This window comes from Hippoglossus hippoglossus, chromosome 4, assembly GCF_009819705.1.
Source record: "Hippoglossus hippoglossus isolate fHipHip1 chromosome 4, fHipHip1.pri, whole genome shotgun sequence".
Taxonomy (NCBI): Eukaryota; Metazoa; Chordata; class Actinopteri; order Pleuronectiformes; family Pleuronectidae; genus Hippoglossus; species Hippoglossus hippoglossus.
In genome coordinates this window covers 14,155,673-14,183,272 of record NC_047154.1, presented here as the reverse complement: position 1 = coordinate 14,183,272, position 27,600 = coordinate 14,155,673, and the positions used below count along the sequence as shown (strand labels likewise).

Sequence of the window (27,600 nt, the reverse complement as noted above, 5' to 3'; positions counted from 1 at the left end):
CAGCGAAGATGAAACATGAACACCTGCTTTTCAACTGTCAGAGGTCACAAGGTGTGTTGGGGGAAATGGCTTTTATGGGTTTTAACACTGATACTAAACTGTGAGTCAGTAAAGTTTGGTGTATTCCCAGAAAGAAATGCCCTGTCTGTGTGTAGACTTTTATTGGACATTTCAAAGATATGGAGGACAAGATGTGCTGGAGAGTGACATTAAACCACAATAACCAGTGATGTCTTTAAATAAATAACTGAACTTAAGACTCAATTATTTTATAAATTGTATCAGTTGTTTTAACCCTTTTGTATATAACTTTTTAATTTGAAGCATAAATACAAATAAGATAACATTTAGGCTGTACATAGAACAGAGCACACAATGGAGACAGTTATAGAACTTAAATACAGACAAGAAAAAAATGAAATGAGATTAAATGAAAATAAAATAAATAATAATTAAGGGGCTTCCAATAATTCTAAGGCAACAAAGTTTTTTGGGGGATGTTTTCTTCTCCATATACATCCGGGATTGTTTCTGTATCCTACTGATCGTGAGGAAGTCCTACCATGTTCCCTTCGCCTTTTGTCTGTGTGTGTAAATGATCCCCTGTGGAGAGATAAAACGAAGAGGAGAGGAGAACAGCCCCTGCAGCTCTGCATCCTCCTCGCAGGTTCGCTCTGTCTCCAGATGTCCATCACCGGTCCGGTGCTCGATGGGTGTCACGGCCCGAGCCCAGTCCGCGGTCGGTGCAGCAACAGCGGGCACAGCGGAGTAAACCGGCCGCTGGTGCTCCTGTGGCCGCGGATGGGGAGACGTAGTTCTTTGTAGCAGTGAAGGGGGAGTGGAGCAATCTGATTCTTATGAACTCTGCTCCTCCCCTCGCTGCGGCTGCGCACTTCCATTTTTCACTTTTTTTCAGTTTCTCACTCCTACTCTGGCTTCCGGACGCCTCGAACAGACCGCTGCCGCCGAATTTAAAGAGACAGGCGATAGTTATTTTAAAAACGACCAACGCCAACCATTGTCCCCGCCGCTCGTTCCCCTGCACTTCTCGCCTCGGCTCGCTCCAATTCGACGGCGATGTGGGCTCCGAGTCGCGGCGAGTAGCAGCTCGTCTGTCATCCCCCTCCACCGCGCTCCGTCCGTCCTTCCCCCTGCGCCGCCGAGGAGCCGACACTGTCCAGCCAGGCAAAGTAGAGGGCTGCTCGCTGGCTGGCAGGCGGGCAGGCAGCCTGGCTCCCCGACCCAGAGGAAGGTTTGTCGGCTAGCCAACAACTGGAGGTAACAACAGCGGGAGCTTCCCTCTCAAGTTGTGGTCGCGGCTCCGGAGCCTCCCCGTCGCCGGGATAATGGCGAAGCTTCAGGCGCACAGCACCGCGAAGCAAATAAACCAAATTCAAGACAAGCCTTACGTGGTGACACAAAAGCAAGTGCAGCAGCAGCAGCAGCAGCAGCACTTCCAGAAGCTGAAGGTAAGAAGGCAAGCGGACACGACACGGGAGGGAAAAGTCCCCTCGGAGTCACAACCATTTTGTGGGTCGGATCGCTGCGTTGTGATGTGAGGCTTTTTTCCTCCCTCGGCGCAGAGAGTAGTGAAAGGAACGGCTGGCTAGCTCCGTTAGCTCGCTGGCCTGTTAAAAGTAATTCATCGCCAAACAGCCCAAACACTGGGGCTCGGGGTGAAATGTGGAGGCTAATGGAGGATCTCGGAGTGACCGTGGAGCCGCACAGTTAGCGGGTGTTTTGTTATTTACGATTGTCAGTAACAGCCGCTGTGAGCGAACGCTAACTCAGACCCTGCTTGTGGGAAGTTCCTCCTTGTTCGTCTTTTTTCTTTTTTTTTTTCTCTCTCTCTCTCCCTCAGCCACCCTGAACAAAGTGGGGGACGTCAGCCAGGCTAGCGGAGAAACGGCTACTTCACTTCGTTAGCGGCTTCTTTTGTTGTCGCACTGTTTGAATACGGTGGTTTTTAGTCGTTTTGCTGCAAAGTCAGACGCCAGCTGCGACCGACCCACCGTATTGTGTAAACGTAAATGTGGCGAGGTGTTGCAAGTGTTGGTGGAGTTATTATCGCCAGTTGGCTAATGTTAGCTTCAGCCCCTGTGTGTGTGTGTGGATGTGGATTATTTTCCCGAACAACGCTTCGTGTCGTTTGTCGCGAGCTGAACCCAGCGAAAGCAGGTTGGGACTAAAGGAAAAACATGGTCCCGTGAACAAAAGCAGCCCGACGTCTCCTTGTGTTCATCCGTTTTATTTATTTATCTAGCGGCGGCAGGAGTACAGCCTGTACGGCTAACTAGTGCATTTGTAAACCAAGCACTCCAGCTGACAATGGACAAAGCAAACATCGCCTGTTTATATAACTTCACGCACAAAATGTCCACTCGGAGCGATCAAATGTATGATTTTTTTTTTGTGTGTGTGTGTGTACATGCACCGCTTGAAGTGTGATGGCAGCGTTTCCTTGTATGTGCTCTGTTAGGGAGACACAGTGTAGGACAGACACGGGGACAAGCCATTGTCCTGTGAAAACATGTTAAACCATCTGATTGCTCTATTATCTCTGGAAGTTGCTACTTCATCAACTCCACATGAGGCTGATCACACTCTGTGCTGCATTGACAGGGTTCACACACACACACACACACACACACCCTGGAAAACCTGGACATTTAGACGGTACCAGAGCAGCCATTGTAGTAATCAAATATGTAAAATATTTGGGAATTTTACCATCGGAGTGGCTCCTTTTCCTGAATTTTATGTGAGGATACAAATGATTTGCAAGCAAGGATTTTAGATCCTACTTCCTACTCAATTACACAGGAGAATGTTTACTCTGCATTGACAGGGTTCACACACATCCTGGAAAACCTAGACATTTAGAGAGTCCTCCTCCAGTCGTGGAAATAATCTGGAATTGGATTGAAATCCTGGAAATAATCATCATTGTTATTATTTAGCCCCTTTCATGGACCACCTCCATAAACAAATCTTTTTTTTCATTTAACAAGCGAAACTGTAACACCACTTTTTTTCGCTTCTGTGATGACATAATCTATTATGTCAACTGGCCGGTAGCACAAGTTTGAAGTCAACCTTCTCAATTCCAGTCTACACTCTCAGAACTGCTTCGAAGGCGAATTTGAGTGAACTGTCTGGAAAGGTCCTAGAAAATGATTTTGTAAAAACCAAGGGAGCCTTGACTGATGATCTCTTGTTTTTTTTCCCCCCACTCTCTTTAGGTTGAAGATGCCTTGTCATATCTGGACCAAGTCAAAATACGGTTTGCGAATGACCCCGGCATATACAACAAGTTTCTCGACATCATGAAAGAATTCAAGTCGCAGAGGTATTTATGCAAACAAAGAACATACGAGTCTAATATAAAGCGGGGCACTTGAAAACTGATGTTACACGCCCACTATTAGTCCCAAGAGTGCCAGAAGTTATTCAGTTTTAGTTTTTGGTGGAGTTTGCATGAAGAATTTGATTAGTTTTCAAAACATTAGTACCCAGGGATTAACCACACATTTTAGAGCTTTTATCAATAAGTGAGAAATGGCAGATAGCTTCCTGCTGTAATGAGGCAATCGTTTGTATTATCTTGAAGTGTAAAATGTGTGGGATGACAGAATTTATAATTAGCGATTCAACTGTGCTCCTTACTACGCTGCAAGTCTCATTGATTAAGAGATCATTGTCGTTCTGAAGCACATGCGAGAGGAAGCTAATCTTTATTTGCCTCTGGTTACTACTCTGTTTCTAAAATGTATTTTTCTCCCTTTTCTCTTGAATAGCATTGACACACCAGGGGTGATAAACCGTGTGTCACAGCTCTTCCATGGACACCCAGACTTAGTGTTGGGCTTCAATGCCTTCCTCCCACCAGGGTATCGGATAGAGGTCCCCAAGAATGGGATGGCTTTCCTCCAGTCTCCGTTCTCTACACAGGTGAGACTCTCTCCTCACAGCTGATGGTGATAAATTCTCACAGCTCGTGCTTTATTTATGTTATAACTATAAAAATGTCAGCAGGCCCATCACAACAAATTTATGTGCACTGAAAAACCAACAGAACTTTTAAATTCCTGAGAGGAAACAAGTTCCCCCTATTCTCTACCTCAGAAGAACTGATATTGCTGTGACGAAGGCTTCACACCAAAACAAAGCAGCTAATTTGTCAGTTTTACAGAAATGATCAAGACTAGAAGAGATTCTTTGATATTTTTATTCAACCATTGGAGTTCCTCCCGGTCTTGAACTTGATTTAAAGCAACAAATGATTTGCAACCAAATTTAAGGTTTTAGTTAAGATTCCAAGGTTTGAAAGGATAGGAAATATGCCATGCTGAGTTGTGTATATATAACTAATGTCAGTCAGGTTAGAGCGTTATTCCTTGTAGACAGTTTAATACACCTATTCGTGTCTAGAATCGAATACAAAGATTTGATGCCCTGTAATTCCAAACTGATTAGGGGCTCCGATTTAAAGATATTTGTTTCAGTGCAAATTCAGTCTTATCTTGGTTTTTATATTTTGTTTATGTATTGTTTAAGCAACATGTTGTAGTTTTTGTTGTTTAAACCCGTCCAGACCCGAGAGTAAACTACCCGAGCCAGACCCAAACCTGCTAAGCATTCTGTTTTTGAGCCTGGTGCAGTTAAAGTAAGGTGCTCTGAGCTTGTGTAACACAAGGAGGGTATGTTTTATAGTATACAAAATAATTATGTAACTTGAAGCTTCTCAATAAGAAATTACAGGGAAACAATCACTCCCTGTTTCCTTTCAGTAACACCATGTTTACCGACAGCCATTTTGTCTGAGTGTTTCATTTGTGCACTGATGGGGCCAAACAAAGATGAAATGCATATTTTATTCGCCTCAAAGAATTTGTAGTTTTATCATTGGGTTTTAGGAGAGTTGCAAAAATGACAGACTAGAGTCTTATAATATAGTGACTTAGGACACACCCACTGAAACAGTAGTGTGTCCGCCTCCAAATTTTATCCACCATATGCGTTTGCATTTACTTTCAAATTTTCTTCTCTAAATCTTAACTGAGGTAAACAACATTATGTCTTATTTAATGCTCTTCTAATTATGTAGCTCAACATCCTCTTGTCTGTCCTTCATCGGTGCAGGTATCCCCAGGCCAGCAGGGGAAGAGTCTCACCACCCCTGCAGTGCCCGCAACCTCAGGTAGTGCCTCTGCCACCAACGTTGAAGCTGGACCCGCCCAGACCAGCGAAGTCAAGGCTGCCTCATCAGAGTCTCTACCCTCTTCAACCTCAGCAGGACCCACAGAGCCCTCTAGCAGACTCTCTCTTCCGCTGACAAGCAGAGAGAGTCAGAATCAGGCCACCACCTCTTCTGTGTCCCCACCCGCCTCAGAGACCAGCCCCGTGGAGTTTGACAGTGCCATCAGCTACGTAAACAAGATCAAAAACCGCTTTCTAGATCACCCAGAGATCTACAGAGCCTTCCTAGAGATTCTTCACACATATCAGGTACTTCAGAGGGAAAGGGTGGTGACTTGCATTGTTTTTTTTTAGATGTAATACAGGCAAAGTAGTTTTCTGTAATGGAGTTGTCAGTTTTATTACTTTCCAGTCCCACTCCACTTCATTATTGTTGGTTTGTAGAAAAAGTTTACATTTCCACAGCAGTCTATACTTGAAAGACAATGAAAGAATACTAACCTGTCTCCGATGTTTTTTTGTTTTTAAATACGATTAATTCCTCACCTGATCACATTTCCCCCCCTTACTACTCTTTAGAAGGAACAGCTGGAGGTGAAGGAGAGTCGAGGCAGCCGAGGCAGCAGCGGCATGACGGAAGATGAGGTGTTTTCTAAAGTCGCCAGCCTCTTTAAGGGACAAGAAGACCTGCTGGCTGAGTTTGGACAATTCCTGCCTGACGCCAAGAGATCACTGGTCAGTAAAGCAGCACAAGACATACAGTTAATGTTCTGCCTTTAAAACGGATGACAACTAGGAACAGAAAGGACATAACCAATTTGCACTCAGTCGTTAGACCAGACCAACAATATCTTTTTTGTTATTGTGTTTTCCCCTTTCAGTTTTTTTAACAAGCTTCGCAATTGCTACTGACATTTTGTATTTGTGCTACTGCTCAGAAATGTCATGCTGAAAATATTCACTTTTAATAGTAAGTACCGTGTTAAACAAGTATTACTTATTTAGAAAAAGGAAGAAAGTGTAACGAAGTGTCACGGATCAGTCTGAAGTAGAACTGAAAGCATTAATTGAGTCAATTGAATGACAGGCCATTAATTAGCAACTGTTGTGATTTTTTTTTTCTTTCTTTCAGACATAATTCAAGCAAAAGTGTTGCAGGTGTTTTCTACTCAAATGGGAATATTTGCTATATTTGGTCTCGGTGAAATTAAATGGAAGATATTTTGCTTTTGAACTGCTGAATGGGTCTTCTTTACCGTTTCCAGATACTTTATACATCAAATTATTTTTTTTTCAGATGTCAATTGCAGCCCTAGTCTATAGAAGTATTATTAATAGATTTCACAACTTCTGTGTTTTTGCCTCCTCTCCTGTAGTTCACAGGGAGCTCACTGACGGGGGGGAAAGAGCAGCTGAAAAGGCCGGAGGAAGACGACGCGTTAACCAAACAGAACAAAAAGAGGCCCAGACCCATCCTACTGCAGCACATGTCCCCACTGCTGAAGGTAAATTCCCCATTTAGAGTACCTGCCCCGGGCAATGTGCCAGTGCACATATACATGTCCTTGAAGTCAAAAAGGTTCAGCAACATATTGTATCATCATGTATCATCTCAAGGCTTCAACCACAATAACTTTGATAAGTGGTGTTTAAATGTGAAAATTATTAAGCTTTTGTTTTCTTTTTCATGTAGAAAAAAATGAAGTATTCCTGTACCAAAGATCAGTCCTTTGCTTCAGTTGGCAAGCACGGAGTTTTAAGAGAATTCTCCTTCTTTGATAAGGTGAGGCATCGTTTTCCTCTGCAGCAATGCTGGATTTCCTTTTTCATACTGTTCCTTTGACCCCCCCCTGCCACTGTACTTCCTTTTCCCTTCTGTCCTATATTACTGTCTTTACCTTTCTATAATGTGATTGGTCTAATTTCTTTGTCGTCCCACCCATCATTCAGGTTCGTCGCCTGTTTAAAAGCCAGGAAGTGTACGAGAACTTCCTGCGCTGCATCGCCTTGTTTAACCAGGAAGTAGTTTCGGGAGCAGAGCTGCTTCAGCTAGTTACTCCTTTCCTGGGGTAAGTGGATGGAAAGATGATGGAGCTGGATAAATCTTTGAAATGATTGAGTAAAATGAGAAAAGTGGATGCATATTAATACGTAAAGCAGATGCAGAGAGCCTGACAAATCTGAATGCTAATGTCTGGTTTTGTGTTGATGTTCAGGTCCATTTAAGAATTTGTGAGGTTATATCAAAAGAGCACTATTCAAGTCCTATTAACCACGTCACATTCAAATTTGGCAGTTTTTTTCTGAAGGGAAGTACTTGCTCCTTGGTCAGCTGCTCTTCTTCTTATTTATCTGTCAATTGTGATTTCATCTCCTTCCAGGAAGTTTCCTGAGCTGTACACCCAGTTCAAGTCATTTCTCGGGGACAAAGAGCTCTCTCATGCTGTGTCAGGGCTGTCGGATCGCTACATGGAGGGGGGAGGGGGCAGGGAGGTGGATTATGCCTCCTGCAAGCGCCTGGGTTCTAGCTATAGAGCACTGCCCAAGACCTACCAGCAACCTAAGTGCAGCGGGCGCACTGCGCTGTGCAAGGAGGTACGACCACATACATTTCACTACGAGTTATCACTAGATTGGGGCTTTGCTCTAAGGTTCCCTCTGGAAGTGTCTGAGAAACATTTTTTTCTTTTTTCCAAAACACACTGTGTGAATCCTTAAAGCCTAACAAACATGATAGTTTGAAACAAACATTGTTTACATCCATGTTTTCATCTTCATTCCCTTTTATTTTTGTATTGCTCCTTTTCTAGGCCATTATCGCCACTTGTAGCTCAGTGGAATAATGTGAAATAATTTACATCAAATCACCCTCATGCTTGTGTTTGTGCGTACTCCTAAATCTGCACATATGCAAACTAGAATGGCACTCAGTGCACAAATACTTTCGCCAAGGCCCAGCAGTCCCATTAAATTCAATCAAGCCTGGATCTGCTAAAACATGTTATTACTACTTGATAGGCACATTTCCCATACTTCTACCAAATTTCTTGGAAATCTGTTCAATAGTTTTTATCCTGCTGACAAACAAACGGACAGGAGCAAAAACATAACCACCTTTGCAGAGGTAACAACACAAGGACCTAGTCATAAATACATTTCCCTGTGGTCAAAAACTTCACAGGTTATGATAGAATGGTCTTTTATCATGAAATATTTTTCTTGTAAAATGTTTTTTCCCATTGATTATAATTCATTAATGTATGCATTTATTATAGGTGTTGAATGACACGTGGGTGTCGTTCCCCTCCTGGTCTGAGGACTCCACCTTCGTCAGCTCGAAGAAAACTCCTTATGAGGAGCAGTTGCATCGCTGCGAGGATGAAAGATTTGAGGTACATACCTTTTTGTTTAAACATCACAAAATACTGTCTTTTCAAAGGAAGAGATAATGAGTTTTAACACATAAAGCACAAACTGTCTTTCTAAAAACTTTATGTCTGTAATTCTCCACTCCTAGTTGGATGTGGTTCTGGAGACTAACTTGGCCACCATCCGGGTGCTAGAGAGCGTCCAGAAGAAGCTGTCCCGCCTTTCACCAGAGGACCAGGAACGATTCAGATTAGACGACTGCCTGGGCGGCACCTCTGAGGTCATCCAGCGTCGCGCTGTGTATCGTATCTATGGCGATAAATCCCCTGAGATCATTGAGGGACTGAAGAGGAGTCCTGCCACCGCTGTGCCTGTGGTGCTCAAGAGGTCAAGGCAGTCTTTTTCTCTTTATGTCAAATTTTCTCCTGGTTTAACATTTAATGAAAAAAATGTTAAGACCGAACTCCTTTTGTTTATTGTTGGTCTCATCTGCACTGACACCTGACACTGTCTCCTATTTCACACCTTATTTGCATCCAATTTATGTTGATTAGACACAAACTGTTCTATCTATTCATCAACACTGAATGTAGAAATTGTAGGTGTAGGTTTGCAGTTAAAAACATTTACATTACTAGCAGGGAGATTTAACTCAGTGACATTAGGATGTAAATGCTGGTTTGCTGATAGAAGAAATAAGATGCTTCTATCAATCAGCAGTGGTCTTTGTAGGTCCTGCCTCAAAACATAAACAATATAGCAAAACTTTAAAAAAAAAAAAAGTATGTATTTAAACCAGGCACCTGGAAGTGCACTTGCACACATTAACATGACACATTCATGAACATGACTGGGTTCTATCTACAATAAAGTGGTTGTTCTCTACAGGTTGAAAGCCAAGGAAGAGGAGTGGAGAGAGGCCCAACAGGGTTTCAATAAGATATGGAGGGAGCAGTACGAGAAGGCCTACCTGAAGTCCCTCGACCACCAAGGAGTCAACTTCAAACAGAATGACATGAAGGCCCTGCGGTCAAAGAGTCTTCTCAATGAGATTGAGAGCGTCTATGATGAGGTAAAACCCCTCTTCGTTTCTGCTGGTTTAGCACCATAATAATGAGGTGTGGAGGGTCATGACCTTCCTGTATATTTTCTAGGCTAGCTTGAACCATTCCAGAGGTCTGACACAATAAGAAATACAATCTTTCTTTATATTTTAAGTATTTTAAGTTTCAGTAACTTAAAACCCCTTTTTATAATTTGAAATATGATCCCTTCACATTTTGAAAGAATGCATTCAAACACAGCTGACTAAACAAAAGCCAAATTTGAAAGAATTGACCTCGTTCTGGTGTTCAGTGGTGTGCGATGAATGGGACAAGCTGACACCCAGTATTCATCTCAGCAAATTAATGTTATGTCTTATTTTCTGGTTTCCTTTTTATTGTAATTTAATCCTCGACAATGGAGATTACATAACAATCTTAACCCAGGATTTAGTCACAAGAATTGATCAGATCCATAAAAATCTTTCAGATCAACCCTTTTACTCAATCTTCCGATGAGTTTTTGTGTGATATAGTTTAAAGCTACAGAACGAGCATGTGTTTTGTCATTTCCTTTTATGTTGTTTTTTTTTTCATCCTTGTAAGCAGTTTCTCTGGTCAATAACACCATTAGAGTTGTTCATCAAAATCGGTGAAATTTAAATTTACAACTCCGACTGTTGCAGTGTTTCCTTCTGAATTCTCTCAACTTTATCTTTGTGATTTTTTTCTTTCTGTGTATCAGCGTCAGGAGCAGAGCACAGAAGAAGGTGGCATCGGCCAGCAGGGACGTAACGGCTCTGGTTCTGCCGCGTCCAGCGAGCCTCACATGGTCTTCACGTATGAGGACAAACAGATCCTGGAGGACGCCGCCTCACTAATCATCTACCACGTCAAACGGCAGCCCACCATCCACAAAGACGACAAGGACCACATCAAGCGCATCATCCAGCACTTTGTCCCCGACCTGTTCTTCTCTCGCCGCGGTGAGCTCAGTGATACTGAAGACTGGACAGATGAGGAGGCTGAGCCTGAAGACGGAGGAGAGGGAGAAGGGGGAGAGAGAGGAGAGAGAGGAGAGAGAGGAGAGAGAGGAGAGAGGGGAGAGAGAGGAGAGAGAGGAGAGAGAGGAGACAGGGGAGAGAGAGGAGAAAGAGGAGACAGGGGAGAGAGAGGAGACAGGGGAGACAGGGGAGAGAGAGGAGACAGGGGAGACAGGGGAGAGAGAGGAGACAGGGGAGAGAGAGGAGACAGGGGAGAGAGAGGAGAGAGAGGAGAGAGAGGAGAAAGAGGAGAGAGGGGAGAAAGAGGAGAGAGGGGTAGATCAGCAGCAGTCCCAGTGCTAGGAGCAGGAGGAGCAGGAGGAAATGGTAATTCTAACAATGCCTCAGGAGCAGCACCAGCCACAGGTAGTCAATCTCAACCCCAACCTGCCCAGCCACAGCCCCAGACACAACTCCAGCAGCAGCTCAATGGCGAGTCCAGGCGAAGGCGCTGCAGCCCGTCCCAACCTGCGGAGCCAGAGGCCTCCACCACCTCCAGTAGCATGAGTCAGGCTGCAGGGACTGCCACATCCACCCCTGTATCTACTCCTATGGAGATGGGCTCTGGTACAGCCGGGGAGAAGGTGGACCTGCGCGACCCTGAAGCGGAGCACCAGAAGGAGCTGGACGGTGTCTACAACCTGTTCTTCGTCAACAACAACTGGTATTTCTTCTTGCGGCTGCACCAGACTCTGTGTTCGCGGCTGCTGCGGGTGTACAGGCAGGCGGAGCGGCAGCTGCTGGAGCACAGAGCTGAGCAGAGCAGAGAGAGGCTGCTGATGGCGGAGGGACGGAGGGAAAAAGCATGTGACCTCGCCATGGAGCTCCGCCTCAAACCGCCCAGTAAGTTCAGACACTGGTTTTCGAAATGTTTTACCGGTTAAACTTAAGTTGGCTCACAATCGGATTCAACACGATAAGTAACCTCAGAGTAGGAGGTGGGGTTTGTTATTCTAGACCTTTCGTGGTGTCAGGATTCAATACCAGGATTCATGATGATCAAAGTCATAATACATGATCCCATATTATGAGGGCAACAGCTTGTTTGAAAATATTCCAGACCTGTAGAGAGGCATCATGAAACAGCTCAATGTTTGTGTTTGGTTGTCTTAGCTGGTGTGCAAGATTGGTATCTACGTCATTCAAGACATGTAGAAAATTGATTTATATGTTGTGTAAAGCCTGCTCCATTTCTATAAAAAAAAATATTTTTACCTGCTGTTAAAACACTCTGCAGAGAAGGTCTATAAACTATAAAACATTAAAAAAAACTACTGTCACACTATCGTTGATTACAAGGTGACCTCACTACAAGGTACAACTTAGGTTTAGTCCGTCCAAAAACATTTAATAACGATAATAAAAGACAAAGAAAAGAACCAAATTCTTACATTTGAGAACCTGGAACCATGCAATGTTGGTTTTGTTGTCTTTTGCCTGAAGCGTTACTTTGAGAGATTAATCAGTCAGAAGAGTTGCAGATTGATTTTCTTTGGATGGATTATTTTTTGCAGCTCTCCTGCAGACATCAGGCAACAGTCTGAATGAATTAACATCCTATTAAAACCACTCTAAATACCTTGTATTTATGCCACAGAAGAGCATAGTTTGTCCAAAACATGTCAGAGCGCTGCTGTGACAACAGATCAACTCTGGAAACTGCTCATGTCAAGACTACATTAAACACAATGTGATCGCATGTTGTCTTACCAGGCGAGGTGGAGTTGGAGGAGTATTACCCAGCCTTCCTGGACATGGTGCGCAGTCTGCTGGATGGAAACCTGGACTCCACACAGTACGAAGACACGCTGAGAGAGATGTTCACTATCCACGCCTACATCGGCTTCACCATCGACAAGGTCATCCACAACATCATTCGACAGGTAAGGGAAATTTGACTATTTTTCAAGGTTGTCTCCTTTCACATTTCTCTGCTGCTGCTGTCGCTAACTCTCCACCGTGTCATTCTTCAGCTGCAGCACCTGGTGAGCGACGAGGTTTGTCTGCAGGTGGTTGATCTTTACTTGGCTGAGAGGAAGCGGGGGGCAGCAGGGGGGAACCTCTCCTCTCAGTGTGTCAGAGCTGCTTGGGAGACGAGCTACCAGTGGAAAGCTGAGAGAGTCATGGCTGAGGAGAACTGCTTCAAGGTGGGCATAAATGAATATAGTGCTGTTTTATATACTTGGCTCTGACATTTTGACATATTATCATATATTTACCAAATTCTCTGCAGTGGAGATATAGAGTGTGCACATGTCCAGTCATTTATAGGCTGGCTTGCTCATATTTTTCACAATGCTAAATGCACGGCAAAGTCAAAGCACATCACTAATGGATGCTTTTCAGGAATCATGATCATGATTTTAAAAATAGAGCTGCGTTACTAAAAGTGAATCATTTTCAATAGTTTCAGTTCCGATCTCATCCTCTTCATTTTTCTCAAGGTGTTCAGTGTTTTTCCAGCATACCAAGTAGTTGGTTTTAACGTTGTTAGACGGTGTTCAGGCACATACAGTTTATATAACTTACCCACTGACCGAGTCACTATTTACATAAATAAATACTTAGTCTGAGGCTGTAGCAGTTTATAGATTTTAACAACTTGAATCTTTCCCGTGTAAAAATGAACCCTGGTTTTATTCTCCGGCGGTGAGTTTATTTCAATTGATTTACTAACGTTTCTGTGAACTGTTTCGTCTTTAGGTGATGTTTATCCAAAACAAGGGTCATGTGACGATGACCGTTGAGCTGCTGGACACTGAGGAGGCCCAGGCTGACGACCCGTTAGATGTACAGGTAAACGCTTGTTTACAAACCGGGCAAACACTTGTTTTTCTGACTTGAAATGAATAATCTGATTAAAGTTGAACTAAACTTTCAAACATCGTGAAACTTGCTCTCCTCCTCCCTCAGTGCCTGTCGAGCTACATGGAGCAGTTTGTAGGAACGGAGTCTAGTCTGTGCTCACAAGCAGACGGTTACTTCTTCAAACCTGTATTTCTGCCCAGGTATGACACTTCACATCTATTTGACGTTTAGACCACATCAAACCGATCCTCTTTTTAAGTTGTACTTTACTGTCTCACAGCTACTATCATTACATTGGGTCTGAATTAATTAGCTGAACTTGTGACCAAACTATTCATACACTTGCACCAGATCTTATTGGGCTTCTTCTCTGTTTCCTTTATTGTTTTCTCACTTGAAACACTTTAGTATAATAATCACTTAGTCACTTTTTCAAAAAATCCACGTTGCTCACTTTGCTTTCCTCAGTGTAGAAAACAAACCACTTCCTCGCACTACTCCTCAGATGCTTTGGTGTTGTTTGCTTAAGTCCTTCAGTTTTGTTGCAAAACAACGTAACATTTCTGGCATACTTTACTGACAGGTCAAAAAAGCATTCAATAGGTCAGGTTTACAGAAAGCGCCCTCTGCTGGATCCTTAGGCAAACGACCTCAGTTGGTCTGATGTGCTTCTAGACTGTTTTGAATTCTAACTGTTCATCACAGTTTGAATATAAACTCTCCTCCAACGTTAGAATGAATGAAATTATGAATAAATACGAACAGCTGTAATACTTAATAATGAAAGTTTGTAGAAAGTCGAGACCTCTTTTGCAGGATTTTATTTTCCTGTGCACCCTTGTCATACAGAATATAATTTGACGAAAGCCCCCAAATCATGAATATTTGAGTGCAGGGATATTATGGGGATTGCAAATTAAATTGTTTAGATATTCTAATATTATTCATGATGTTCTAACAACTGCATTTAAAAAAAGCCATCTGCCTTAGCACCACTTTGATGTGGTGCATAAAACTGCATCACCTGTTTTGACATGTATCTGACTTTAGTGTCATGCTGTTACAGCTCCACTGTCATCAACTTTTGTTAAGTTTAACAGGGTCTATAACTTTACTACATCGTAGTTCAAACTAAAGTTTCAAGATGTGATAAATGTCTCTAATGTGTCTTTTCGCGTAGGAACCTGCGGCGTTTCCGTCGCTGGCAGGTGCGGCAGGTGGAGGCGATGCGCTGCAGGAGAGAGTGGCACCGCCAGCTGGGCGTGGAAAACGCCGGCAGTTTGGACTGTCGCTTTAAACTCAACACTCACAAGATGGTGTTTGTCATGAACTCTGAGGACTACATGTACCGCAGAGGAGCGCTGGTCAAGTCCCGGAAGGTAGCGTAGCATCTGTTTTCATGTCATACATTTCAGTTTGAAATGTGAATCTGAGTGAAGTCCAGCTTTTTCTCCTTGTTTGGTGTCTCATAGACAATGCTCTGAAAATATTTCCTCTCTCTATACAGTCGCAGCACAGAGTGGCAGCGACCCAGCACGATCGCTTTGACAAGTGGCACCAGGGCTGGCTGGCCGATAACGTGACTGCCTCGGCTGAACGCTCGGTGCAGAACTGGCTGATGGGCGAGGAGGAGGAGGACATGATCCCCTGCAAGACCACCTGCCTGTCGACCGAGGTGAAAGGGCAATCGGTCAACAGATACCAAGTTTATTACAGCAGTAGCAAAGCCCCAGCCTCACCGTAGAGGCCTGCGTAGAGTTGGACGTGCAGTACACACACTCACACACACTCACACACACATACATACATACAGGTAAATGCATGGACTTACAGGACATTTATACACTAAACACAGACATGAACAGCTGCATTCACACTTCTCCACAACATGTTCGCTCACTCACTTCCACTCATGGATGAAGAAACTATCAGAAAAACCGAGTGAATGAGTGAGAGGAGAAGTGATGTGGAGAAATGGACCAACACACAGACAGTGCAGTAATAATCAGTGGGAGTAAAACTCGGCCCCGATGGACGGGCCGAGATGGACACGACAGCACAAACGGAGATCGTCTTTCCTCATCCTTCTGACTCCTCTGGTGGCACACAGCAGCAGCAGCAGCAGTCGATGGGACTGATGGACAGAGACGGTCGATCAGGCGAGAAGTTCTGAGTTCTGAGATCATGACATTTGTTTCAGAAATGTGAATGTCTGTTTATTTTTGTTTATTTTTTCCTTTTTTTAAGTCAAGTGTAGTTTTTAGCTTCTAAAGCCAGAGAGCCTTCTGCTTGTTGGTTGATTTATGCGTGTTTATATGGAGAGATAACGGTAAACGTGTGTATGTATGTGTATCCAGCTCTTCATTTTGTCTGTTTGTATGCCCAGTACAGGCTCTACAACTCCAGTAATTGCATTATTACTGTATGTGCATATATATACAACAGGATCCTGTATTTTTATATATGCATCTACGCGAGTTAATTGATACATCTGAAGATCATGTGGTTCTTTACAGTGTTTGCTGTCGGCCAACTCTTGATGTTTGCAGTCTGTTTCTTTTTTGTATCTTTTATTTTTCCCTTTTTTGTGTTGTAGAGATACGAGTTATCACCAGGGTAACAAGGAGTCCTTAAAAATAATTGGTTTAATATTGATGAAGCAGTCAAATTATGTATCATATTCCTGATTTCACCAAATGTTTACTTTGCATCGTCTTTTTTTTTTTTTTTTTGCATACTGACATTGAAAATAAAAGCAAAATATCAGTGTTAAAATAGAATGTATAACATTTATCCTGTATCAGTTATCATAAAATAAACAACCTAGTTGTGACCTTCTTAGATGTCGACTGGCAGGTTGTTTGCTCATAAAGACGCAGCTCCCAGAATTGATCCGTTGGTTTTACTGTGCGTTGATAACAAACCAAGTTCCTCTAATTGCCACATGTCAAACTAGAGTTTTTAAAATGATCTGACATAGTCTCTAAAAATGTAAATAAGTGTGGAGACGGCCAGTGGACACATTTATCAATAGCTGTTTTTAATAGAAAGACATGCAGATAAATTGCTGGCTCCAGCCCCTTAAAGGTCCAGTGTGTAAGATTTAGATGAAAGGGATCTATTGACAGAAATTTTATATAAAATAGTCCTATTGCTGTTTTCACAAGTGCGTTTCATCTAACTTATACACATTGTTGTTTTATTTACCCTAGAATGGGCCCTTTATATTGAAATACTTTATATTTACATCGGGAGGTCCTCTCTATGGAGGCCACCTTGTTTCTTGTAGTAGCCCAGACTGGACAAACTAAACAACCTTTGAGTGTTTATGAAAACTGAAGGTTACCACAGGTTCTCTGTCATGTTTGGAAGGGGAGGATGAGGTGAAGGGTATTCAGCTGCAACATGCAACTTCACCACTAGATGTCACTAAACTCTACACACTGCGACTTTAAAGTCAGGATTGCTGTTTTTCTCTGTTGAGCATTAATTTAACCTCAATTTCTTTGGATCCTGGATTGTTGATCAAACAAAACGAGCAAAGCGAAGACGTTACTTTGAGTTGTGTGAAACTGGGACTGAGATTTAACACAATTTCCAAACAATCATGACAGTCCATTTGCAGGACTTATGATGAGCTTCATAAAAGTAGTAGTACACGTTATAAGTTATTGTGCCTGGTTTAATGGCAGTTCCAGTTTTCCTTCAATTAACTCACTCATTAAGTCAGTAGCTTCTCTGGAGCTTTCAGTTCCACCGCCTGATCTTCTTTAGCACATGGAGTCTTCCCACATGTCAGGGACATGTAAATGTTTGTATTCTTTGTTTTCTGAACAGGTCTTGGACTTCTTTTCTACATTGGTAAAAAAGAGATTTAGATTTAAAGTTATTTAGCGAAATACAGTCGACTGGGGAAGCTCGTGCAACAACTGAAAGCCCCAGACCTGACCCTAATTTCACCTTTTGCTAAGATTGTTATTTAACTGCTGTTTCCAAACTCCAAGCTGCTTTTCTTGTAAAGTGGAAAAGACTGCTGGGATTTTGTTTTGGATGATGAGGGTTCGTGGATGATACGTTCCACAGTTTGTTCTCCTTTGATTTTGTTGGTGCCTCCTCTTTGCCAAGAAATGAGATTACCAGGCTCCTCAGGATGATTCATTTAACCTGGTTGGCACAATGAAGATAACAGCGTCAGACTCAGTCTGCCCACCAGAGAAACGTCCTTGTTTCTCTGTCTCTGTCAGAAGTACTGCACAGATAATAGGCAACAAATAAGAAGCAATAATAAAATCACAAAGGAAACAACTCAAAAAAAATAAACTGCAGGTCTGAAATCAGTGTTCTTATAAAAGGCTTTAGTAGATAGAGTTGAGTTTCTAAAAGTCTTAAAAATGTTTTCCATTATCCGCCTTACACACTGATATCAATTATAGTTTTATGTCTTGGGCTAGTGGAGATTTTAGGAAAAAAAAGTTTTTTTAAATGAATCATCCACTTCTACCTTCACCAAGGTTTTCATCAGCATTTGTTACATAGCAGGAATACGCAAAACATTCCAAAACCGATTTCTAGGAAACTTGGAGGAAGGATGTGATATGGGTCAGGAGAGAACCAGTCAAACTTTGGTGTGGATCTGGATTCAGGGGCGAGATGGTACGTTTGTCAACATCATTTATGGATCATGATGAAAAAAAAACAGGCATATTTAGGAGACAGATATTTATGAGTGTATGTAATTTGGAGCAGATCCAAATAAAAACCTGGATCTTGTGGTTTCATAAAGGTTCTGCTAATGTAATAGATCTATACATCTGTGCTTATCTGTGTTTGTCTGTATCCACAGAGGTGCATCAAAAGGGGGAAGATGCAGCGAAGCTTCTTGTGCAACACAACCAATATTAACCAGGCTTCTTGGAGAGTAAAGTAAAACCACAGGTCAGAGGAGATGAAAAGTAAAAACAACAAGAAAAGAGTCGAGAGGCAGAGCGAGTTTTAAAAATAATTGTGGTTTATAAAACCCAGATATGACAGGATCACCAAAGTGTTTACAGAAATACAAATACCATCAGGAAAACCATCATAGAACAGTGTTTTACACTCGACATGTACAAACTACCATGTAAAAGGGACTCGGGGAGGATGGTTCGGACTGTAAGACATTTTCCTTTCTTTAGGTCTCTTGAAATCACATTTAGCCACAATGTTTTTTCTTCTACTATCTTATTTTTTTCTGTGTATTTTTTTTAAAGTGGAACATCCATCTACCAAACTACAGGTATACTATCACGTTCAGCTAGATTAGAGCCAGGGAACAAACAACATCGAGAGGGAGGGAGGGAGGGATGCTGCACACATATCGAGCACTTTAACGTCATGGGGGGGTTTCAGCAAGCAGTACAAACTAAACTGAGCCGATAAGGGAAACATGGGATGTCAGGGTTTATCACGATCATCATCTCATGGAAAAAAACTGTACAAAATAAGCCTTTTTTAAATTTTATTTGTCTCCCTGTCACTAAAATGTTTGAGAAGCATCTTGAAATGCTTCCAGCGAGCACATGAAGTTCCTGGTTCTGTTTATGAGAAAGCATCGAGGAGCTTGAGCAGATCTGGGATCAGTTTAACAGTTTCTTGTTGTGTGGGTGTGGTGTGGGTCCTCACTCTGGACTGGGGGGGGTCCCGCTCCTGCACCCTAACTCAAAGTGCTTCTGTCTGCAGGGAGGCTCACAACAACAGACGCAACAGTCCACAATAGTTTCATGCACATTCACAGATGTACAAACAGGATTACAGCTGCAGCACACGGGGATATAACCCCCAACCCCTGACGCCTTGAAATAAGAAGGAATCACCGATAAATACAACCAATCACGTTCTCCATTTCTATGGATTTTCTTTTTTTTGTTCTCCTTCTATATTAATACAAACACACTTTCAACAGATTTACACATGAAAGAGTGCAGGGTTCGACAAAACGCTCCTCGTCACCTAGAAAATACTGCTTGTCCAGGAGCAAACATGGCAACGTACGAAATCAATCATTGTCAGAGGGGCTGCAATGATCACTAATATACACATCATGTCGAATAAATTAAGATCTATGTACAGTGTAAAACAGAAAGCAGCATGCAAGCAAGACAACAGAGCCTTTTTACAAAAAACTACCTGCTGTTGGGTTGTGCGCTCCGACACGAGAGAGAGGCTCGGTGTGTGTGTGTGTGGGTGTTTGTGTGTGTGTTGTTTACAGTTATGGCATGTGTCCAGTGTATTTAAATAGACTGGGAAGCTACCCATCTACGTTTTTAACAGGTTCACTTTCCAGTTCACATTTAGCTCATCACGCACAAAACTCACGAGTCTTTAAGCCGCTGCGGGAACAAACCAGAACAGAAGTGGGAGAAACAGGAACGTTTCTGCATCACATTTGGAGCTTCCTGTGATTTGTCCCATGAGTAATGGTGACTCAGTGCGGCCACAGGGAGGAAGAGAGCAGAGAGTGCAGCACGAGGAGAGAGGGAGACACGTGAACCAGCACTGAAGCTATAGAGGAGTGTCTCTAAAAGCCAGGAGGCCTTTTCAACAGCAGCACCAACACTTTTTTTTTTTTTTAAAAGATGAAGCAACAGCTCTTCAAATGTAGGCTGCTGATTGGAGGATAAGACAAGGGTTTTTCCTGGTCATCAAATTCACACTTGAAATTATTGTTTAAAAAAGTGCCAAAATGAACGAGCCAACGTTAGAGTTGAACAAACGTGTATCCAGTGATGCAGAACGTGGTGAAAAATGAGACTCTGGGTCCCTGATTCCAGAGCCACACAAGAGCTGCAAGACGTGTCAGGGATTCCACAAATTTCCTGGATATAAGGGCCCTCGATGAGCTTATGCAGTGTTGCCAGGTCTGATTAGCACCAAGGAGCCCTATCAGCAAAGTACTTTGATTTGCATTTCAGATGTTTGATGAAACTATTGCGGAAATCCACAGAAACTGTAGAAAAAGTGGGTAGAAACTGTTCAATCTGGCAACACTGAGCGTTTTCTTCCTATTGGGCCTAAAATCACTATTATACACAAACATTGACAGTAATACTAGTAATTACCTCCAGCAAGGTCACTTTGTCATCTTAGTTTGCAGGATTACGCAAAAACTACTCAACCTATTTCCATGAAACTTTGCAGAGGGGTGGGGCACGATTACATTTTGGTGTAGATTCAGATCAAGGGACAGATCCAGGTTTTTTTCTCTTTCTTTTTCAATTTGAGTGGATTTCTCAGAGGATAATTCGTGGATCTTAATAACAGAAATCAGTCATGTTTCCAAATCTGGATCTAGTGAATTTAAATGTGGTTTCATGAGGGGACTGCTGGACCTTGGCGGAGGTATGCTTTCTACCGAGTGCAATTCTAGTTCTACTCATTTTACTGGGAGCACCTACAGAACAGAGGCTACCTGCTAATATAGCCCAGTAACACATGCACCTTAAGAGAATAAGAGAAAAGCTCCAATCTTTTAAATAAACCTTCGGGCCTGTTACCTATGACCCACTCAGGCAGGTTGAATAGAAAAAGCTCCTCGAGCCACAGACACATTCATTAAAAACAAAGCTTTGGTAGTTAATGCAGAGAATCTCAATGCACATACAACAGACGGTAGCTCACAGGGCACTTTGAGGTGACCTGAAACCATAACTGTGACCATTCACGAGTCATTTTTGCTCTAATTCGAAGTTGGGCATAAAATCGAGGACGGACAACAAGCTTATTAAAAATTTGGCACAAGTATAACCAAGAAAAAAACATTTCCAAACGTTATAAAACACATTAACAATCATCGTGTGGATCATTAAACTAGTCTCACTAGTATAAACAACACATGTAGAAGTACTGAAGAACTGTAATAGAGTAATAACAAACATCAAATATATTAAATATTTTACAAAGCAACATCACAGACTAGAAATGTTTGTGTACAAGTAGTTATTTTTTTCATGCTTTGTGTATTAAAACGCACTTTTCCTGCAAGTGCCTCTGCAAGGACTGTGATTGTACACTGACGTTACTACAACTCGGCAAAGAAAAAGAAGAAAGAAGATGGATATAAAAAGAATCAACAAGTGGAAACCAGTTGATTTGTTTTTTGATATTCTGCGATGTGTGTAGAGTCCTTCCTCAGGGTTTCTACTGATTCATGTTTAGTCTTTCAATCGGCTTCGTCTTCTCCCTGTTGATCCGAGTGGAGTTAGAAAGACGTGTAAACAGTCGTGTGGAGCCTTTACGTGTCCAGATTCTCCTTTTGAAATCCAGGGGGAAAAAATAAATGGAGAAAAACCTAAACAAACAACAGCAACATACTAAAAAGTCCATTAGAAAAGAAGAGACTAATCTCAGGGCAGTGTGGTCTGTGTTACTAGATACGTGCATGATGTCTGTCCAGCTGTCTGTCTCTGTGGCGTCAGCTCTACTCTCGACTGTAGCAATACTAATCTGTGTTTGTGCTTCAGCAGGTTTATATATGTGTGTTTGTGTGTTTCTACGTTACAGAGTGTGTGTTCCTATACTTATAAAGACCAAATGTACTCACAAACAACTAGAGATGAGGTAAACTGAGAGTCCTGATTTTAAAGGTTTGAGCTGAGGAGGGTCGGGGTCACTACACAGCGAGAGAACTATAAGAGAGGAGGGCTGAGGTTGGATGTTAGTGAATGAGGTCCGTATAAGTATACTATGTCTGAGTGGGTGAGTGTGTGAGTGTGTTGACGTTGTGGACTCAGCTGAAGGCCTCATCATCCGTGTCTTCGATTAGCACCTTTGTGTCCTTTTTCGATCTAGAAGAAAGAAGGGTTTAAACATTTTAATATGACCTGCAACATTTCGTTCATGTAAAACTATTATTTTAACAATTTTCTAATTCAAGATCCTGAATAGTTTAATCTCAAAGGAGCAGATGTGATATTTTGTAAAAGTCAAACATTCGGTCCCCATCTTGATAAACGGACAAAGAATAATCCAGGAGTGAATTTTGATGTATTGTATTTATACAAAGATAAGAATACTCTCAAAAACCCATTATGGATCGAGAAGTTAAGAAAATAAATAATTTTTTTTTTTACTGATACACAGAAGAGAAATATAAACCTCTTCCAGGTCCCTGTTTTAAAAAAAATAATATTACATTAATTTTTCCTTCAGATATTCATAAATTTTCCATCTTTGTCTTTTAAAATCAAACAAAAATAGAAACGTTTGAGTTGAATCAATGGTCTGTGTTTTTCCTTACAGTGAGGAGGACAGCAGGGGGCGTCGGAGGGACAGGCTGTAGGACCTCTTCCAGGTCTTCTTGCCCGAGCGGTTCCGGACGCCGTCCTCGTTGTCCATCATCTGCTCCAGCAGCGTCTGGTCGTCAGCGTTGAGCGGCGCCACTGAGATGTCCCTCACCGCACGGAACTCACCACAGTTGTTCAGGTGCTCGTTCTCCAGACGGAAGAAGTTCCACACGAAACGCCTGCAGAGGGGAGGGCGGAGAGGGGGAACAGGGGGGGGTTCTGTATTAGAAGTCACTGGTGCTGGTGCTGATGGGAGAGTCAGCAGTAAACCTCTAGAGAAACATGGCCATCATCTGTAAATATCTAATATTGAGCATTCCACGTTGGTTTTTAAAAGAAGTGAATTGATGAGGTTGTACAGCTCTCATCCTGTAGAGCACCTCATGTGAGGGTCAGTATGTTTGGGATAAAGAGAACGTATGACCCCCCACCTGAAGACCTCGAGGGGAGCGAGCACGGTGGCTACGATGTCGCCCACAGAGTGGATCTTAGTCGTTGTGGTCAGAGAGATCTGGATCGTCCAGGCAAAACGCAGGATCACGTCTTCTATGATGGCACAGTAGTAGTAGGCCTGAGGGAGGAGAGAGGGGATTCGTTTCAGTTTGGGTAACCCTGTGTGTGTGTGTGTGTGTGTGTGTGTGTGTGTGTGTGTGTGTGTGTGTGTGTGTGTGTGTGTGTGTGTGTGTGTGATGTGCCTTCAGACTTCTATCGGACTCTCTCACCTTATGGGGGTAAACGATTTCTTCCCTGAGGAAGGTGTTCTCTCCGGCGCCGCGGTCGAACAGACCCCAGTCCATCCTCAGATCCCAGATCACTGTGTAGAGGGAGCTGATGGTGGAGAAGACGATCAGCAGGTAGAAGAACATGTCGGCGTCTGTGTGACCTTGTTCTGAAAATACACATAAAAACACAACTGAGGTCAATTGACATATTCATTATTCGTCTATTTTCTTTGAGTTGGATCCAAATGCGTTTTCATGCAGTTTTCACATCTGGAATAAAACTAAATATCTGCATCTGTATTTTTAAAATGAAGTTCAAGAGAATCCGGCACCTTGCTGATCAATGCAACGTTTCCACTAATACTTTCACCACTAGAGGGAGCTCTCCTGTCAATAATACACGAGCTATGACTTATTGAATGAGCAGTGGGCAAATGTTACATATTAAGAATTTAATTCCCACTTATATCATAACAGCTTCCATCAAACACACGTTGACAATATTAAATTACACATTAAATGTTGCAGCTTCTTCACGTAGTGAGCTGAGCTTTAGAGACTCAACTACAGCGACACAACCTGTAACTGTGGTTTCACCTACTGGCCTTTTAAAGGGAATCTAATCAAAAACAACTACCTGTAGTGTCCATGTTTCTGTTAAGTTTGTTTTTAATTTAGAATAATGCTATAGGTATTTGATGCTATAAAAACGGGGTGAAATGTCATGATTCAGTGATTGAGTGTGTGTCCCTTCCTCTGGCAGACTGTGGCTCTTAATGGTGTCATTGACACAAGATGGCAGCTTTCGTGTCTGGGATGTTTTAGCTTCACAGTGGGAGGGATATCGGCTGTGATCCAACCTCATGTCTCAGCATTAAAACAGGGACATTTCTGTGTGTATATTATGCTATGTGTGTTTTTTTTTTTTTTATTGATTCATTTCAGAGTTTATGTCAGAATGATCAATAACCCAGAACCCGAAGAAATAAAATATCACAATGAAATAAAACAGAGGAAAGAAGAAAATCCTCGCATTGGAACCACAGAATATTAGACTTTTTTTCTTAGTAAATTACTTCAGTGAGTAATTGATGACAGTTTTCTGATAATCCATTAATTGACCAATCAAAGCAGAACTATTGATTCATTCAGCATTTGAACCAGTTCTGTTCTGTGAAAGCACATAGAGAAGATAATATGACCGCTTCACAGTGACCTACTTCTAAAATCCAACAAACACTTTGCACTTTGTTGGCTCAGGAAATGCTACTGATTGAAAAACAGGCCACAACCTAAAGTATATGTTTTGTTGTGGTAAACGCTTTTCAACTGTGGATCATCACTTTTTCCATTTCTTCTTCTGATGAACAATTGCTGTTTCCGGTGTCTTTCAGGAGTAACTAACAGGAAGATCCATTCCAGGCTCTCTGGTTTCCCGACAAGGTAATGTCTGCTTCTAACGTCTTTAGACTCTTCAGTATAACATCCTGTTTACCTCCTCACCTCATACTTAAGGGACTTGATCATTCTCTAACATCACATGACAACAGCAGACCATGGATCATGTTGGCTGTAAGGATAATAATAAGAACTACTTGCTAATTATACAGTACATTTGTTTAATGCACTGTATAATGTCAGCGTGCGTAAAAAGCCGTGGTCAGCAGCGTCTGTGTGTTCACGCAGGATCACTGATGGATGTGATTCACTTGTTCCTCCAGCTCCATAAATCCGCAGCCGGTGGCCTCACACAGTGTCTGAGACAGACACAGACAAGCAGCCACCAGACAGAGACCAGACCCGCTGACTGTTTGTCATAGTCACAGCTTCTCCCTGCTCCCAGCCAACGAGACGCTGGGGGAGCAGAGCGGGGGGACGTTTCCATCAGAGAATTACTGCGGCTGCTCTGTTCACTGCTGCATCCATTGTGCCGTTTGCGTCTTCTCCGGCTGAGCTATGGGATGGAAGGAGTCCCCACGGCCACACTAAGAGTCCCCAGCTGTAGATTAAACTCACTCCCGGACAATAGGCTCTTCTCGCTGGAAAATATCCACTGATGTGATTCTCTGCTCGTAAAGAGTTTAAGTATTTAACCCTTCAGCTGCTGGGAAGGTTGACGTGTTTTTTCCCCACCAGGCTGGTTAACCACCCAAGCATTCAGAGGTTAAACATGGCGAGGTGGACATTGATTGGATGCTTAGAGGCTGACACTGGTCCCTGGCTCCTGTCACACACACTCAATCGCTTAGTAGTCCATCACACACACACACACACACACACACACACACACACACACACACACACACACACACACACACACACACAGACAGCTGGTGTCCTCAGGAACCCAAGAGGTTAAACACTATTAAAGATAGAGCACTTCATCTGTCTGCTTCTTTGCAACAGGCCCAGTTCCCACTGATGGAAACAAGTTTACCATGACAACGATCAGTTCCAGCTTTTAGAGTCATTTCTCATCTGGTGGCAACTAAATCAGTCAACGAGAAGAACTCTGCAGATGGAGAACACCCAGCTGAAGACGGTGGTGGAAAGTACTTTTACTCAGGTACTGCATTTCAGCACAGTTTTAAGGTAATTGTACATGTTCTGCTACTTTATACTTCTACTACTTTTCAAACAGAAACAATTACCTGCACCCACAAGGTTATGTTTGCATCTGGCTTTGTTTGTTTGTTAGTTAGCAGGATTAACTGCTTGAAGCTTTGTGGATGGGTTGACATGAACAAAAGAATAACCCATTCAATGTTTGGAGCAGATCTGAAATTATAAGCAAATTCAGGATTTCCCACAGAATGAATTGGATGTACGGTGATAGCTGGGGTGCTTATAGAAGTTCTTGCGTGAGAGAGAGAACAGCATTGCGCGCCACTTGCAGGAACACCCACAACTGCAGCTGAGACTATTAGGTGACTGTCTGCATGGATGGTAATGACTTTATGGATAAAAGTGAACGAGCGAACATGTGGCAAATGGCGCTGCACACAGCTTTTCAATGCAGCGACGAAGCTAAACACACTTCTTATAATGGGAAGTGTTAACATTTTCTTTGGTTCATTATGAAACTGTGGCAGGACAAATTAGATTACACAGGCGCCATTAATGGAAATTATTCTTGGATGAGGTATGCACTCAGAGCGCCCTTCTAGTTTAGAATTTACTCATAAGCAGCGTCTAGCTGGGGACCAGCAGTTTTCACAAAAGAGACATTTCCAATCTCCACTTCTCTTAAATAGAATTAGAGAAAAGATCCAAAAATCGTATATATTACTAACCTCATATATTTTATCAATGCCCTGACCTCAAAATCCCAGATGGCTGCTCTGTGCATTAACAGTGGTGAAAGCTGTAGTAGTGTAATTCTTCTTAGTTGTGTCTCATTAAACCAGTTGTACACACAGTAATGTCCAGCCACTATCTGTCTGCATTCTTTTGTGGTGTTTTACAAACTGGCACTGCAGACATCACTCCCCCCAGCCCTCGAAATAAACAACACTTCAGACTTGTCGAATTGGAACATTGTCAAATCAGGAGTGACGTCATCCTCAGCTCAGACCTGTGAGGTGGAGGAAACGCAGCAGATCTGCTGCAGCAGGAGTCAGTTTGGGCTGAGCAGAGGCGAAGGGGAGTTCAAGCAGGCAGAAGAAAATTTGAGTCAGAGCGGCGTCTTTTATCTTCGCTGGCAAACGTGTGGGCTCAGCTGAGGGTGTGTGGGTGTGTGTGTGTGTGTGTGTGTGTGTGTGTGTGTGTGTGTGTGTGTTGCAATTCCTCTCCTGATAATGACCGAAGGATCAGTACATGAAATGAAGTTATAAAAGCTGTCAGCTCCAGGCTCATCTCTATTCCAGCAGAGTCCAGCAAACATGTGTTCAGCCCCTGGGCCAGTAATTACCCTCTCCTCTCCTCTCCTCTCCTCTCCTCTCCTCTCCTCTCATCTCCTCTCCTCTCCTCTCCTCTCCTCTCCTGTTCCTCTTGTTTCCTCTCCTCTTCCCTCCTCTTCCCTCCTCTTCTCTCCCCATCCCTTTCCTGCTGATCCTCTTTTTGTTTTCTCTGTTACTCTCTTTCTCCATCCATCCTT

The 27,600-nt window shown here is 42.7% G+C and overlaps 2 protein-coding genes across 3 annotated transcripts in view; one reads left to right on the top strand and one right to left on the bottom strand.

Annotated features, from left to right (window-relative positions):
• Positions 1-837: 837 nt before the first annotated feature.
• On the top strand, positions 838-16,305 carry sin3b (SIN3 transcription regulator family member B). 2 transcript variants are annotated; one of them, XM_034584030.1, is made up of 20 exons: positions 838-1,469; positions 3,243-3,349; positions 3,798-3,951; positions 5,143-5,508; positions 5,779-5,934; positions 6,576-6,704; positions 6,893-6,982; positions 7,150-7,268; positions 7,581-7,794; positions 8,475-8,591; positions 8,717-8,955; positions 9,457-9,640; positions 10,357-10,723; positions 10,904-11,497; positions 12,368-12,537; positions 12,628-12,801; positions 13,358-13,450; positions 13,568-13,662; positions 14,643-14,841; positions 14,970-16,305. In XM_034584030.1, exons 1-20 carry the CDS (start codon positions 1,347-1,349, stop codon positions 15,204-15,206), a joined length of 3,927 nt encoding a protein of 1,308 aa, XP_034439921.1. In that variant the 5' UTR covers positions 838-1,346; the 3' UTR covers positions 15,207-16,305. The 2 variants fall into 2 exon arrangements, with proteins under 2 accessions (XP_034439921.1, XP_034439920.1); XM_034584029.1 differs by having other exon boundaries at positions 10,357-11,497; positions 14,970-16,295.
• Positions 16,306-18,449: 2,144 nt separating this feature from the next.
• The window catches only part of xpr1a (xenotropic and polytropic retrovirus receptor 1a), a 70,690-nt gene continuing 61,539 nt past the window's right edge, over positions 18,450-27,600 (bottom strand). The window contains exons 12-15 of the mRNA XM_034584031.1: positions 23,505-23,671; positions 23,214-23,353; positions 22,737-22,961; positions 18,450-22,284 (exon numbers count right to left, since the gene is read on the bottom strand). Of these exons, the coding sequence (XP_034439922.1) occupies positions 22,227-22,284; positions 22,737-22,961; positions 23,214-23,353; positions 23,505-23,671 (590 nt within the window). The 3' untranslated portion in view covers positions 18,450-22,226. The remainder of the gene's footprint in view (positions 22,285-22,736; positions 22,962-23,213; positions 23,354-23,504; positions 23,672-27,600) is intronic.